General features: G+C 35.0%; 1 protein-coding gene across 2 annotated transcripts in view; it reads left to right on the plus strand.

Moving 5' to 3' along the window:
• LOC128987003 (E3 ubiquitin-protein ligase MARCHF5-like) overlaps positions 1–17,315 on the plus strand; it is a 55,383-nt gene that overhangs the window by 18,712 nt on the left and 19,356 nt on the right. For both annotated transcript variants that reach the window (XM_054407645.1, XM_054407646.1), the window contains exons 4-7: positions 8,410–8,524; positions 9,556–9,686; positions 11,010–11,197; positions 12,076–12,238. In XM_054407645.1, coding sequence (XP_054263620.1) covers positions 8,410–8,524; positions 9,556–9,686; positions 11,010–11,197; positions 12,076–12,238 — 597 coding nt within the window. The remainder of the gene's footprint in view (positions 1–8,409; positions 8,525–9,555; positions 9,687–11,009; positions 11,198–12,075; positions 12,239–17,315) is intronic.

Below are 17,315 nucleotides of genomic sequence, written 5' to 3' on the forward strand. Positions count from 1 at the left end.
TCAACGAAAAAGAGAAAATGAAAATTGCTATCCAAATCTTATAGCTACAAGAGTTATCCAACCTATTTCATGGTGTTGCTGTTTTAGCCTATTCAAAGCAGATTATGGCTTTTCAGTTGATAACCCAGAGTTTGTGGGTAAAAAATGGAGCACATTAAATGGTTGATATCACTCCACTTTTCAGGATTCTCTACGGAGAAAATTTGTTTGATTTGGGGGATGTCTAGACAAAAGTTTTCTTAAATTCGCAATGCTGAAAAAACTTTGTTGCAACATGTTAGCTCGAATTGAAGCAGATCGTTTAGCATTCATTATAAGTTATCGGTTAAAACTAAGAGCAGGAATAATGTAGGTAAACCTTGACGACACAAATAGAGATATTTAAAATTAGTTTCTAACAAGTGTTTAAACAACTCTAAGATGTAACTAGAATTACTCGAATTTAAGCATAACGTTTTCCTCGGCGTTATGTTTAATACTATGCGGCTCATTGAGCCGCACGGGTTCTCTAGTATAAGTTATAAGCGTAAATATATGTTTTAAGTGTTATAAGATGTTTCCGTATGTTTAATATAATATTTTTTTGAAAATCCAATCAGGTAATGGAAATTTGCTTAGTCTGCAGGTTTGCTGTGGCGGAGTTATTTTTCTTTTTCTTAAACACTTAATAATTTATATGTTGATTACTTATTTTTGGTGACATAGTTAATTCCACTATTTAATGTCTAGGGGCCGGATCATCCGGGCGACGGATAAACCGTGGTCAAGAGATGCCTATTGTACGTATACATAATGGTATTGATTTTAGCCAAGAAGGGGATTGATACCATCTTTTTGTTGCAGTTAGGGGATTTTAATGTCCAATGTCTGTTCCATCTGTTAAGTACTTTAGGATTAAGAGTCGTTGGAGCCTAGCCCAGCCAGCGAGATCGACTTAGGCGCTGTCACACGGTCAACTAGAGAACTACACGCGGCGGTGGCGCTTTCTCTTAGCCGTCTAGAGAACTACGTAGACGCGCGGCGATTGCGCTAAACGCAGAATGGTTGTCGAGCGGAACCTGTGGGAAGGGAAACTGATGGTAGTGACTCACACATTCTTGGTACAGCAACAGTACAACCTTTGTAACTGAACTGCTGCTGTGTTGCTGTGTTCCTCTCTCAACTCTCACTTATGTTTAGGTGTTCCAGCTGCAGTCAAACAAAATTTAGTACGATGCAAAAGTATTGTTAACCATCTTTTTTTGATTTTTTCGAACGTAAACTAACAAAAACTTGTTATTGTTTTGTCAACTAGTCAACTATTTCAATTTTTAACAACCAAAACTGTACAACCAAAGAATATATCAACTTCAAATTGAAGTCATAACCTAAAAAATTCAACGCGGTTTTTAATGTACCTATTAACTGTATAAACAGCTATTTAATTGAGTTCTTTCTTTTGTGCTCTGGTTTTTGTTATTAAAAATCTTTAGTATTTATGTATTGTAGCGAAAAGTAACGTTCAAAGAGCGAGTGAAAAAGGGTCTAACAATATTCTCGGCCTTATTTAAAGTGCTCGATAAATCTCATACTTCAAACATAAAATGGTCTCAAATATTATCATTGACTATATATACCTACTGTAGGTATATACAGTCAATGATATTATGTAATAATGGCTCACTTATACTGTCTGACGAAGAGCTAACTTTTGTATTTACATTTTATTAGTCATCATATTTGCGTAAATAATACAATACAAGATACAAATAATTATGATGTGGGCCTATTATGTAAATCAATCAATACATAGCAAAAAGTTTTCAAAATAATATATTTTCCCATTTAGTCTTACAGAAACATGACATACAGTAAGGGCTACCCTATTTCAGCTCTACAGCTTAAAACATTATTTTTCGAACTGTTGGTTAAATAATTTGTATATTTGAAAAACATTGTTTGGCCTTTTATGTTTATTATAAGCATATTAATATACACTGTGATATTTTGTAATAAATTAAAATGAAATATAGATCGTTACACTATTATTTACAGGAAACATAATATTTAAAATTACTGTCAAATAATTAACAACTATACACAAAAGGGCTACATAAACAAATGAAGCTTACACGTAAGTGTAAACTTACTTGCATTAACCAAATTAACATTTGGATTACTGTACAAGAGTATTTAAACCACTTATATTGTATGTTGGTAATCCGGAGGCTATACATGTTGGAAAATGAAATCTATAATTATGTAAAATAGTTCAAGTGACCAAAATTGTGGAATGAGAAATATGAAACGCTCTTAAAACTTCATCAATAATCATGGGGTGATTTTCAGACGCTCAACAAACAACAAGTCAAGTATTAAATAAATTATAAAAATTGAAAAACATCTGTATAAAACTCCTATTCATACAGATATACAAAGTTTTACAAAACAAATAACTCATTATTACAAAATAAAAAATCACAAATAAGGGTACAATAGGCCTACTGTCAAATGGTTCATTTGGAGTTATTTACAAAATACTACGGACAATCTTAAACAACAAGTCAAGTATTAAATAAAGTATACAAATTCGAAAATATCTGTATAAAACCCCTATTCATACAGATATACAAAGTTACACAAAACAAATAACTCAATATTACAAAATAAAAAATCACAAATAAGGGTACAATAGGCCTACTGTCAAATGGTTCATTTGGAGTTATTTACAAAATACTACTGACTCTACAGGCATGGCAGTGGTTTTGCGAGCTCTTTCTTTTCCTCCCTTGACTTTTGCGCTTCCAAAATATACAAAGGCTCTCTTAGGGGCATACTCCTACGTTTTCTTGGGTCCACTAATTCGGGTAAAAGGCAGTTCATGTAGAAATCTGTCAACTTAGATTCCATTTCAACTCGCCAGAAGTCATCATCCCGGTTAATTATGAATCTTTTCATACCTACAGGTGTCCATAACACAAATACGCAGAAATCTCTTTTCGTAATATGTAATTGTCCTTGCACTTGGTAATGGTATTTGTGCTTTGGTTTTACCACTAAGCTTTTGGAATGCTTGTCCATTACAAACATTTTACCTACTTCCCCTACTTTTTTACTAATTACATCATCGGGTGATAGGTCCTTTCCTGCATAAGGGCACTTAATTTCAACAATACCATCATCACCTATAAGGCCATCAGGCGTTGCCCCTAAAAAGGGAAGATTTTCATCTACGAAAAACCCGCAAGGATCTACGGGCTTTCCCAATTCAAGCGATAGTTCCCTCCTGGCTTCCTGTTCCATATCTCTGCCATACCTAGTGGCTGGGCAGTCTTTGGGGAAATTGTATAAAATCTCAGACACAACAGGGGCAGAGTTTGAGTACACTTTCCTGTTGCACACCTTTCCAAAGATGGACGCTGTAAGACGGATTCTCCGCTCTTCTCGCCACAGCTCACTGTTACACTGATCCCTCGTGTTTTCTTCTAGTCTACGTCGACCTTCTTCAGGTAACTGGAGGCTTTTCATATGATCTGCAACCTTTCGTTCATACACATCTGCATCTAAGTCGGGCTTTTTACACAGGGGTCCATAATGTTCATCTTTGTTATCACGCGTGTTTGTGATTAAAGAACGCCGAGCTTTAGGTTTTTGAGCTCTCCTTAATCTTGCCAAAAGAACGCATCTTCTAGCTCGTTCCTCAGATTGTTTGCTAAACTTTCCCGGGCTTTTCTTAAACATGGTTTTGTATAGGCTATAGTAGGAGCGTCCTGAGTTGTGACGTACCACTGCTGCAGCACATCTAGCTTGGTAAGAACCTTTCAAGCAAAAGTTTACCCTTTTCCCTCCTACAGATCGGGCTACCGCAGCATTATAGTGTTCTACAACATTGCTGTCAATATCTTGAATAAGATGCCTGCTCTGATCGGCAAGCGCATCAACGGCAGCCATTACTTTCTGGTATAGTCCACACTGCCTCATAACAGGAACGTGATTTATTTAATCAGGAACAGTCTTTTTACAAAAGTAATTGAGTTCACTACAACGACGGTGTTCACCAAAAACATGGCTAGGCCCATTGATTATGTCTTCTCTCAACTGTTTAGCCTTTTCTTCTATAGTGTAGATTCCTTTCTTCCTGTATGCAATAGCTTTGGTAACAGCAGTTCTTAATCTCATGACTGATGAATTGATGGTTTTTCTTTGTTTGCAATGGGTCGCTTTGTCGGTGTTTTGATCTCTGTCAGTTGTTGTAGCTATTTCCTTTATCTTATTGCAAAAGTTGCGCAGCAAATGATTCCTACATTCGATCTTTTCGACTTGCATGTTGTCATAAGGTCGCACTTCCAAAATCCGCTGGTAAACGCTGCTGTCTCCGTCCGCTACAATTTTTTTATACTTGACGCCATGCATATCAACACTACAAAGGAAGCCCTCCACAATTGCTGCCGCCTCCATACTACTAGAACTTTTGTCCCAATTTTTGAAACAGGCATGAGGCGGTGGGTCCATAGGTTTCCCAGTGTACCGAGCACACATACAACAGTACTTATTCTTTACACCAAAGTAAAGAACCTTTCTCGTGTGATACCCCACAATGGCTCCCTGGAATGGAAAATTGAAAATAGTTACTATGGCTATAAATTAAAATATTCACAAATTACAGCAGTTTTTGGTATTATTTATCCCATTACTAACAACCACTTTTACTAAGGAGGTGTCGCATCACTGATTAATGTTTGAAATATATTATAATGACAAATCGTTTTGTAGTACTAACTGTATTATTTTATTCCTATTTTATTTCCACGGTAATTCTTTTACGCTGAATGTGCAGGGTATTTTTTAGCACAACCCAAATAACTGCCGTACAAAACTTATTTATTATTATTTTGTATCCCTGTATTCTTTACTTGCCGATACAAATTGACAATCAGTTAATTTGAATTTTTTACCCAATATTTTAAATTTTCCCCGGTTTTTTTTCTCCCAGAATTCTAACCCCCGTTCAGACATAGAAATTAGTGAGATTAATTCATTTTCTTATATCAGTTTTGATTGAATAAAAAAAATTGTATTACTAAGTACCCTATCTTAATTTATTTGTAACCTCAACTAAGTAAACTGGTTTCGCTGTTTGATTTTCATATTCTAGTTTCGGGTTTAGACTTTTGTGGCCCACTTTTATAAGCACGCTACGGCGGTTATTTCAGGTTGAGTTATCATAAATATATTTGTATTACTTTCCTGGTTTCGTCCAAAAGAACGTCACTTATGGAGACAAAATAAACCTAGTGCATGGTAATAAATCACTCCGGACACAGACCCATCGATGTATAATCACACCCAGATACAGGTGGTGACAGATGATGCGCGAGGTCAACGGCATGACCATGACCTTGGCCTACTTTGAGGGGATTTGGCGGTCAAAAGTATGACTCATCTGGTATCGTTCAATTCATAACGAAACGAAGAACGTCCGACAAACATATTTATGACTACCCAACCTAACATAAGCGCCGCAGTGCGCTGTAAGGGTAACCTCCGAATAATACCAAGGTACCGCAAAAATAGTGTATTTTAGTCAATAACAGGATAAATCAAGATTATGTAGTTTTGTATGAAATTGTGAAAACCTTGTTGTAGTTGGAATACAGTTTTCCTGCACCTCGCTCGCGCCTGCGTTGGGTTTCTAGTGTTTTGTAAGTGAAATATATATAAATGGAGCATTTATTCAGAAGGTTATAAGTTATTGAGCTTTGCATTCCTTTCCACTAATGCCACTTTTAATCAAGTTATGGATATCATCAAACTGTTGTTTGTTCACTCAAAAATATTTTCTAAAAGACCACTCTGGCAGTTCAGTAGTTAAACCATAATCTCCATGGCTTAATCTTTTTTTCGTGTAATCACGTTTTCAAAAACGTTTTTTACAGTTTTTCGGATAGCTAATAGAGTCAAACTAAATTATTAAACCCACAATCAGAATGAGTCAAGGTCCTAAGAATCTTCATCTACTCGCGATAGTAGGATCAAAGCTAGGAAACCTCTGTCCCGCCTCGCTTCAATGTGTGGTGACACGAAAAAGTCCTCGCTCCCACCTGCACCTACCCTGCACCTCGCCTGCTCCTCGCCTCGCTCCAATGTGCGGCGGGCCTTTACGAGTTTTTTTAATTTTTATAATAAGGCACACCATAGTACGGTAGTCGCAGCTAGCCTGGGGGCGCGGACCCTTGAGTGTGTACTAACCGTGCTGAGAATAACGGCTCGCTCACCCCCACAGTCTCGCTGAACAACCCCAGAGAGCCGTGTGGGCCATATGTTTTTGGAAATGAGCAATAAACACTCCCCTCTACACCCCCCGCCCTAACGCGGTCGCGCGCCCAGACTATAGCTGCGACTACTGTAATTCAGGTCAACTTAGGTCCTTTGGAAATTTTGGCTAAAACATTAGATGCAGCATAACTAAACACTCTATGTATTATTTAAAGCATAAATGCAATTATATGGCTTCTTACCACTCCGGATAAGCTGTTGTAGTTGGTGCGATATGACCGCTTGGCCCAGCTTCCGTCAGCAACAACTGTGATGAATGGAACACCTTCCTTGTCCACGTCTCCGCGCTGCCTAGCCAGAGCTGCCTCTTCAGCCCCTGCTAACTTCATCTCTACCATCGCTGTCTCTTCCCAACCCCGTGACACTGTCGAGTGATATTGTTCGTATGTCTTTACACTCATACAACGTATCTCCATACCAGACATCAGCTGTTGCAAACTGGTGAATCCTCCTCCAATATTCATCACCGACGCCACAGCAGCTGTGTTTACATCCATATAGTCTTCTTTTTCTGGTTCACTCCATAATGTGTACTTAAAGCCGCACATATTGCAGACGAAAACAAACCCCGACTTTAACCCCCTAATTACTTCTTGCGAATACACCATGTTGCGTAGAGTACAACCATACTGTTCCCCGTGACATCCCATTTGAACAATATTTTTAAAAAAATAATCAATGTCTACAATACGCCTCCCAGACAAAGGTTCGACAGAATTTTCACCAGGAGAGCTATCACTTTCAATGACAAGATCATTGGGAACTGGGGTATCTACTTGACCTTGACCATTATTTTCAATGGCAAGCATACTATCAGAAGCTGAAGGAGGTGTGGAATTTTCACTTAAATTAGTAACATTGTACAATTGATTGTCTTGATCACTGCCTCTACTTTTAGATAATTTACCGATTCCGGTTTTAGCTAAATCGAAGCTTTTTAGCACTCGCCACTCCTCAAACCGTTGTCCGTTTCGACATTTCAGTCTACGAGTTTTGTTCCGTTTATTCCCCATGACTACCACACTAAACACTGTTAACACAATAAGCAACTAAAATCATACCTTTAGTTCTGTTAGTTGAAAAAAAATTAAAGGGCAATTAAAAACAAGTTTTAAAATCCGTATAACATTTTAACTATACAATAATTCACTTCACTTGTGCTAAAACCAAAACAGATGCACGATGAAAAATGTTTGCACAGTTTACGTTTGTCACTACTGACACAGATGCGTATTACATTGCAAACTCTCCGCTGCTTTATTTTGGTTTTTTGAATCGTTCTATACTGAGAGATTGAGACAGAAACACCTGTAACACGTGCAGTTCAAGGTCAGGATCAAACGATTAGGCCCGCTGTCTCGCGGAAAAAGCTGGAACTAGCTGCGTACTTCCAGTTGCCGTGAGACGGGTAGCAACCAACGTAACAATGTGTCATTAAAACGCTCACTACCATCTTACCTTTACTCCTAAAGCTTTGAAAATTTAGCAGAGTGCTAACAACTAAATTCTTAAGTACACTATGAAAAAAAAACTTTGAAAAAAGAAAAGGTTTTTAAAATTTTTAATTATTGGTTTATTATTTATTTTTTGGTCATCAAACGATTACAAAACATCAAACTACATTTCTAATCTCATGGTGTACAAGATATTTAAATTACGATCATTTTGGTACCTGAAACAATATTTTAGGATGGTAAATAACTCTTCAGCGACCGTTACAAATTAACATTACTCTTATGGCGGCCGAATTCAAGATGGCCGCCAGCCTCCAAGGACTCTTAAGGGGAAGTGATGGATAGTAGACCCAGCTGGCAGAAGTAAATCTTCCAAAAAGATAAGGTGGTTTAAGGCAATTTAATCTCTTAGTCGGTTGATGTAAAATGTAAGATACCTAGCCTTAGAAGCTTGTTAATGTCTGAGATCCATTCTGTAATTTCCTGTATGGCACAACATTTTAGGCAAATACACTTGACAAGATGTAGCCTACTGGATGCAGCTTGCTTGTGTACAACAACAAGCAGCACTGATTTGCATTTGCTCACTAGTCATCCTTAAAATATTATTTACCTATTGCTAATTATGATAATTTTGTAGGTTCATGAAAGCTGTCTACTTCTATGGGTTGACGAGAAGAAAAAAGATTTTTTCAGTGCAAAATTAGCATGTCCTCAATGTAAAGTGGAGTTTGTTATCATTTCCCCTAAACCTGGTAAGTAGTTGTCAAAATTACTGACAAAAAGTAGTTATCTGTTTGAACTATATAAATACTCATTTGTATACAATTTCATTTAGTTGCACTTTCCACGTTAAAAAAATATTACATATGTAAAAAAAAGACTTAGAGGATATTAATTGGTTATTGTTTCAATGAGTTATAATATTGTATTTGAGTAGTTGGTGTATAACTTACTATTTGTCCTTCCTTCAACAAATGCAAATTCTGGAGGGGTTTGGCTTCTGATTAAAACCATCAGGAAACGACCGACTTAAAAAAATATAAATCCATTGTGTATTAAGTACAATTAGCAACATTTACCATTATTTGTAACTAACCATAAAAACTATGTAATGTAAGGGAAATTCTTCTGTGTTATGAATCTGTTATCTATGTGTTTCACAGTGTTATAATGTCTTCATGTAATTGAATATTTAAATGAGTAATCTCAAAGCTTACAAACTAATCAAAAAAGTAGCTTCATTCTGCTATTACCGTGATTGTAAACGTAAACTGTTCTAGAATTCTCGTCCATTTTCAATATCATTCAGCACTCTGAACGATCAGGTGGTAATATTTTCAGACCTAATATTTCTGTTGATAGATATATTCGATGTCTGTATGTGTTTTATAAACAGTGAATATTTTAGCCTTTTAAGTAGGCCTATAATAGTTGACCCAAAGTACTAAAAGAAGCAACATTTACTTAGGATCCTGCTACTAGACTACTAATACAATCATTTTGTTTTGGTGTGTGTTTCATGTCATATACCTTTGTTAATGTTGACTAAATGTTTTTCCCTTTCTTTAGGATAAATGTTATAGTGTGAGATCTACTCTGAGGAAAGCAGTGGTTTACAAAAATATCATCACAATTATTTTGAAGCTAGAGAAGACTTTGCTGCATCCATTCTAAACGTTTCCAACTAATTCAAAAGGATGAAAAACCAAAGTGATTTTTGCAAGTTCTAGAACTCATCTTAGTTGAGTGACGTCTCTGATCAATTTTCATTGTTCTGTTTCAGATGTGCTAATGAAACTGATGCAGACGATGGATAGGTTTGTCGAGGTTGTATGTCCAATCTCAACTGCCCTGGCCTCCGTGTGGATGATCTGTTGGAGTGCATCTGGTTATGGGGCTTTCACTATTATGCAGGTAAAAAATGTGGTCAAGAACTTAGGTTTTGATAGATTTATTTTATCACATGATATACATATCAATCTCTCATTGAAGGTCGGACAAGGAAGATCCAATTCCTTTTTTGTCTCAATAATTCAGGATTTAAACTGAGATCCCAGTTTGCTAAATGTGCTTGAAAAATGTTTGGTAGAGATGAGGTTTGAAATTAAAGCTGTTGAATCAAAGTAATTATAGAAAGTGCGCAGTTTTATTATACCTTCTAAATGTAGAGCCTATATCAATCTGTGAGATGAGGACATCAAACCTATGTGGGTGTTAAGTCTATAAAGCAGGGTATCCACCCCCAAAATACCGACGGCACCAAGAAACGTTAATCCTCTATACTTTCTTTGAGACTTTGGTTTTGCGGTGAAATTGTAATCATCTAGAAAGTTAGCGGCGAGGCAACTTAATATAATAATCATATGAACTTATTTATATAGATTTGTTTTCGAAGAATAAAACCAACGAAATGATTAAAGGATTGAGAGTTCAAGCCTGGTCTAACCTAATTTAACACAGCTTTTTCTGTATTTATTTCCTTTCACACAAACACCTTAATTATTTATATGCTTCCTCGATTGCAATAATGATGAATCTTCAATACCACAAACTTGACATGCAACTTTGTTGATTGCAATTGTGCATTCATCACAATCGTCATCATGGCCATAATATACGATCATGAAACAATGGTGATTTTTCCCTTTGTTCACAAAGACATATCATTGTCTTTCGTGACGTGGAAAAATCGTGAACGCCTCCCAAGGTTGTGGAAACATCATCATCTTCCGTAGCTCTTGGTAAATGTTGGAACATTAACCTAAAAAATAGTTGAAGTTAATATGATATTAATATTATCTATTCTACTTTAAAAATGTTACACTTTTGGTAATATTTCTTGGTGATGTTCTTGATTCGAGTATCGATGTATTTTTTTCTTCATTTTACCGTGTATTTCAAAATATCTCTTAAGATGGTTAGAAGTATATAGTGCACATACGTGTTATTACATTTGTTATACTCCTACTACACAATTATGCATGTGTTCAACTTAAATATCCCAAGTTTTTAAGTTTATAAGTAAAAAAAAAAAAAAACATGTTGGCCTAAATGATTTCTGATATTTGCCAAATACCTAAGTTATAGCCTAGTGATTATTTCAACCTAACCAAGTGTAGTAATGTGAATAAAATTGTAAATTCATAATTTTACAAACACTTGTTTACTTTTACATATTTTAATAAAACCCAATCAGTTGAAATTATTTTCATTTTATACAGATTTTTTTATTTACAGATTTTTGGAGAAGAAGAAGGCTTGTGTTTGTTAGAGAGTGTGGAACCATTAATTCTTTTAGTGCTTTTACCTTGCATCCCAACTTCTTTGATATTAATGAAAATGATCCCGTGGGAACATTATTTACTGGCTTTTCTTCGTAGAAGATCAAATTTACCACTTCTAAAACACATCCTGCCCTCTGTCGTGTAAGTTTTGACTCAGTAAGCTATGAACAGTCTTCTGCATACCAGTACCAGCTGCAGTTCAGTTCTTGCAGCTCAGATTTAATACTTTAGGACATAGACTCAGTGTGTATGCATTTTAAAAATATTTCTGTGTTTTACTGAATTATTATTGTGTTATTTTGCTACAATTGATAATTTTTGTTTTAAAATTTTATAGAACTGTGTTGTTACGACTGATGAGACAGCTGATCTTATTCAGTAACAAAGCTACACAGATCATCTAACAATATTCTACACTTATCATTCACTCATATTTTGGGATAAAATACGCACTTAGATGGTGTCTCTATCTCATAATGATAATGATCTAATATTTCAATAACTTACTTAACAGTTATTTGCATTTATAATTAATTGCATCCTTTCACTTGCTAAATTTGTTAACTAAACTGTTCTGCTACAGTACTAATATTCTACTTGGCATGACCACTTCTGCTTATAGTATCACAACTATCACATATTCATAACATCCCTTCCATCTAAACCTATTACATTTGAAAAGATCTATAACTAAAAGCCATTGAGACTTTTCACCACAGATGAGGTAAGAAAAATGGCTTCAAAATCGGACGACATTTTAGGATTCATGATTATGTATATATGATAAGTATATGATGGTTCGGATTCCACAATAAACTGTAGGTCCCATAGTTGCCATTAGCTGTATTGGCTATTAATTAACAGATGTGTCTAAGGAATATGTCGGCCTTAGTCACTAACAAGACTACCAGATCGCGCCACTCATCCTACACTCAACTTAAAGTAAGTATAATTTAACTGTATTTAATACCTTTCTTATTTTAAAATAATATAAAGTTTTGTTGTGATCTTTTTAACAGGTACCACAATGTCAATGGCAGGATGGTCCCCATTGAGCCTGAAGGAATCAAACGGGAATATACTCGGATATTTGTTGAAGCCCTTGCCCTCCCTACCATTGCCAAACTAGTTGGTGATCTCTTATTCCACAAAGAAAAATCTTGCCTGAAGAGATGCTTATTGGTAAGATTTATTTTGAATTTATTCAGGTGCAAGTAAGATAAAATGAACCTTTTCTAATCTCAATTTGGGATTGTTTCTTTTTTTAAATAAACCTTTTAGCGTTTCTAAAATAAAAAAATAAATAAAAAACATTGACCAATGTGACCTATAAATGTGTGCGTAAAAATTTACGTTGATGCTATAATTCTATACTAGTTAACCGCCCGTGCTCCGCCACGGGAATATTGTCAGCAATAAAAGAAATAATAATTAACAAATGTGAAATACTGTTTATCTTTGTATTTTATTTATGGGTTGTTTAATTTTTTACATGAAATAGAACGTGGATAGTTTGCCTGTATAAACTATTTTATGTTAATCAACCCAATATATTATTTTAACCAAATGAATGTTTTACATTAATTCGAGTTTCATTTGAAAAATAAATAGTATACGAACTGGGCAATGCTGATAACCTAATAAGCAGCTATTTATGATATTTAGATAATTTGCTCAAGTATATTCCTATATTCGTAGTTTTTTTCATTACATTTGTTGTATGGAATAAAGATAGTCACTTAGCCTGCATGTAAATCACGCATCAGCAGTTGGTCGCATTTCACGAATCTTTGACCCATACTGTGAGTAAAAGCTGTGTTTACATCGTATATATAAAGTTGGGCATACTTTGTTCAATGTTAGAGGGTATTAACGGTCCAATTTGATGGAAAAGGAGTCGTGGATTTAGAACTGGCCATTTCAAATGCAGATTTGTATTATATTTTACTCAAATAGTTTTTTGTCTCTTTTAACCCTTAATACTTTTTTTATAGTCGCTGTTGATAAGATTTTCCATAAACTCAAAATGTTGATAAGTAGTTCATTTTACCTTCCCCTTGTGACAACATAAGAAAAAAATATTTGTGTCCCAGTTAGTCTGTTCTGACTCGAAATTCATAGATTTGCAGTAGCCTACTGACAAATCCAATCTAACGACCCCAATTCAAAAAATTGGTATTTTTTAGAAGGGACTTCCAGATCACATTTAACACCATCACTGCTCTTTACCTTTTTAGTTCGATGGTTCTCTACAAGTTTTTTTTCGTTCTGTATGTCTCTTTACGCCCGGTTAATGATTACCTTTTCTTTTTCTTTTTGTACTTTTCACATCCTGGGGTTAATGATTAAGTTTTATATCACTATAATGACCCGAGTCAACATTGCCATTAAACATCAAGTCAGATACTTCTTCGCCAGAACCGAAATCGTAAGTCACAGTTTCTCAAGCAACTTCCCTGTGTAGGCCTACTCGAACAAATATAGTTAGGGTGTAGTTCACTGATAAATTATAGTTCCAAATATCCCAGCGTACTCGCTATCTCGAGAAGGTAAAATTTGGACGTCGAACACTGATCTTGAGTAAGATTGTGTATACACTTACGATAAAATTCTTGTATGTTTACCAATCATTAGCAATTATCTGTACAACTTGCAAGCGGATTTCCCTATGATTGTTCTGGTGGCTATAGAGAATAAATTAGCCTATATTGATCAAAACAATAAGTTTCCGTCCCCTACTATGGGTATTATTTCACATTCCATACTCAACTTAAACTCAATTACCACTTTCCTTCAGATCACTTTGCAGGAAAACTAAAACATTTTTGTGTCCCAGTTAGACTGTTCTGACTCGAAATTCATAGATTTGAAGTAGTGACAAATCCAATCTAACGACCCCAATTCAAAAGAGTTGGTATTTTTTTGTAGGGACTTCCAGAGCACATTTAACACCATCACTGCTCTTTGCCTTTTTAGTTCGATGGTTCTACATTTTTTTTTTTCGTTCGGTATGTCTCTTTACGCCCAGGTAATGATTACCTTTTCTTTTTCTTTTTGTACTTTTCACATCCTGGGGTTAATGATAAAGTTTTATAACGCTATAATGACCCGAGTCAACATTGCCTTTAAACATCAAGTCACATAGTTCTTCACCAGAACCGAATGGTAAGTCACAGTTTCTCAAGCAACTTCCCTGTGTACTTGAAAAAAAAATTCACTGATATATTGTAGTTCCACGTATCCCAGCGTACTCGCCATCTCGAGAAGGTAAAGGTTGGTACCACTGAACGTCTAACACTGATCTTGAGTAAGATTCGTCACCTACTATAAAATGTTTGTATGTTTCCCACTCATTAGCAATTATATGTACAACTTGCAAGCGGATTTCCCCATGATTATTCTGGTGGCCGTAGAGAATAAATTATATTGATCAAAACAATAAGTTTCCGTTCCCTACTATGGGTATTATTTCACATTCCATACTCAAACTTAAACTCAATTACCACTTTTTCCTTCAGATCACTTTGCAGGAAAACAAAAACCATTTCAAAAATAAGTTAACAAATACACTTTCCTTGATCAAAATCGCGTGTTTATGAACAGAAACTCCAAGTTTAATAATTGCATACTGAAAGTGAGGTTATAAAAATAATAACAAATGTCTGACAAACATTAAACAGCTGACGAATAATTTATAAACTGTGTATTATATTCTTCAATAAGAATTTATTGACTCGACCTTTAAAGGGCTGTAGGTCGTAGCCCTTAGAAAAAACATAAATTCTAAGGAAGTTCGGCAAATCTACACACTATCCCCTTTAATTTGAGACATAAATCTTGTAGATCGGTCCAGTAATTACTGAGAAAACAGTGTTACAACTGTGTATTAAATATATAGATTCTATGAGAATAGGATTTTGTCCCTTGAACCAACATTTACTAATTACAGCTTTTGCAATTACTGCAGAACAAGCATTATTTAAACTTTTTTGTTCAAAAACTTATTTGATTTGAATTTTTGTCTCCGTCCCAGAACTACCAATATATATATCAATGTCCTAAACTTAAATTTAATTTAGAATTTTTCACAAGTTAGTGAGTAAAATAACGGTTAACTTTTCTTTATTTTATGAGTTTTCTACCTATTGTTCAGTAGTTTTACTTGTTGATTCATACGGTTTATTCTACAAGCCTAAATTATTCACATATTAAACCACCCCATCACTATACGACTATGACTTTTTTGTAGAAAGATATTTGCCTACTTCTTTCAATTGCTGCTGTTGACTTATCTTTTGTTGCATTTCTACAAAGATAATGGTTGACCCAGTATTAAATGTAAACAGATTGGATCCTGAATGAGTGAAGATGTTGGTGTTGATGATTAAAGAAAACTAACAATGCAAACTAGAGGTCTCCATCTTAACCCAGTAAAATATGGCAGTCAATTGAAATCTTTAGACATCAGAATATAGACTTTGAAGGATTTCAATTGACTGCCGTATTTTACTGTATTAACCCTCCGAGTGTCCCTTGTTTTGGCCTTAATGTCTGCCTATTTTTTGCTCATTTGCAAGGTTTTATTCAAACGGATCTGAGAAGCTTGAAAACAATGTTAATTATACTGTTCTATATACCATTTTGTTTGGAAAATCATGGGCTTCAATATTATACATAGAACATAAGGAACATTTGTTTCAAAAAAAATTTTTAGGTAAAAAAAATATTTAGGAAAATTTTCAAAAAAAAAAATAAGTTTGCGCTCAATGAAATTGTATAAATTATAGGCCTATAAATATTTGAAAATAGCCACTTTGTTCTAAATTTTATGAGGATTACAAATATATAATAATATAAGGAAGTAGATTTGCAAATAAATAAGTTATGGGCAAAAAACAGATTTCAGTACATAGCGTTTAGCTAAGAATGCATAGCCTAACCATAGCTAGGAATCTAGCTGATAATTTACATCAATATCACTACCTACTTATTCAGGATCATCAACCAGCCCTTCAAAATCACTTAAATCTTCTTATAATGCACCACGTATATCACTACTTTTGATTTTTAACACTAAAACAATGATAAACGTAATAAAACACATCAGTCATCGGTCCGAGGTTAACCAAGCTGTTTACAAATACGCACGTCAGCTGTCTGCTACAATATTTTCGGAACTAAAATGAATAGCGCTTAGAGACAGACCTCCGGAGAAAGCTCTGAATCTGTCAAATAAAACGATACCTAACTCGATCCAGTTCAATACGATTTTGTCAGTCATAGAGCCTTCGCCGTAAACAGTGTTTGTGAGTCGCTGCAGCGACACAAAACACTACACAAAGTGTGTTATGTGTCGCTGCAGCGACAAATAACACTCGGAGGGTTAAGATAGAGACCTCTAGTTTGCGTTGTTAGTTTTATTTTATCACGACCTTCAAAGTGAGGGGTCACTTGATGGTTCTTAACATTTCAAATTTTTTAGTTTCCCCTAACATCCCCCATTTTGGGTTTGCGAACCAGGTAGCAATTATTCTCAAAAAGTACTTTATAACATGCCATAAAGGTGTGCAGAGTTTAGTTTTTCTTGTGCGAGCCGCTACAAAATTTACTGGGGTTCTCTAGACTTGGAAAGCTGTAAGTTAAATTTCACTTCTGAGAATTTCAATTGACTGCCATTTTTTACTGGGTTATGATAGCCCTGGTTTGCGTTTTTGGGTTTCCTTCATCAGGACCTTCAAAATGAGGGGTCACTTGATGGGTCTTACCCTCTGAAATTTTCGAGTTTCCCCTAAAATCCCCCATTTTGGGGATGTACACGAAGTGGCGGTTATGCCCAAAAAGTATTTCATATCATGCCATAAAGATGTGAAGAGTTTAATATTTCTAGTATAGGCTGTTAAAAAATTGACAGGGAGTCTCCAGACTTTTTATTAACCCTCTAGACTTTTAATTATACATAATTATAACTGGTAAAATACATCTTAAATTGAAGTAAGAATTCAAAAATAAATCAAATATATATGTTTTTGGTTGAGTAATACTTTAGATAAATATATGCCGGTGCTTGATGTGAAATCTGTGCGTGCATTTTTTTCAATTTGAGACCTCAATCATGAAAATCGGTCGGGTAGAAGAGCCAAACGAACTCGGAAAAGACAAAACCATTTTTTAAAGTATATGAGATTCTATCAATGAGCAATTTTTTAACTTCTTTTTAAGATTTACAAAAGTTTTGATTGATTTTATACTATAAGTTATT

Source organism: Macrosteles quadrilineatus, unplaced genomic scaffold (genome assembly GCF_028750875.1).
Source record: "Macrosteles quadrilineatus isolate MER2022 unplaced genomic scaffold, UCM_ALF_1.0 Scaffold_2__2_contigs__length_208266976, whole genome shotgun sequence".
NCBI classification, from domain to species: Eukaryota; Metazoa; Arthropoda; class Insecta; order Hemiptera; family Cicadellidae; genus Macrosteles; species Macrosteles quadrilineatus.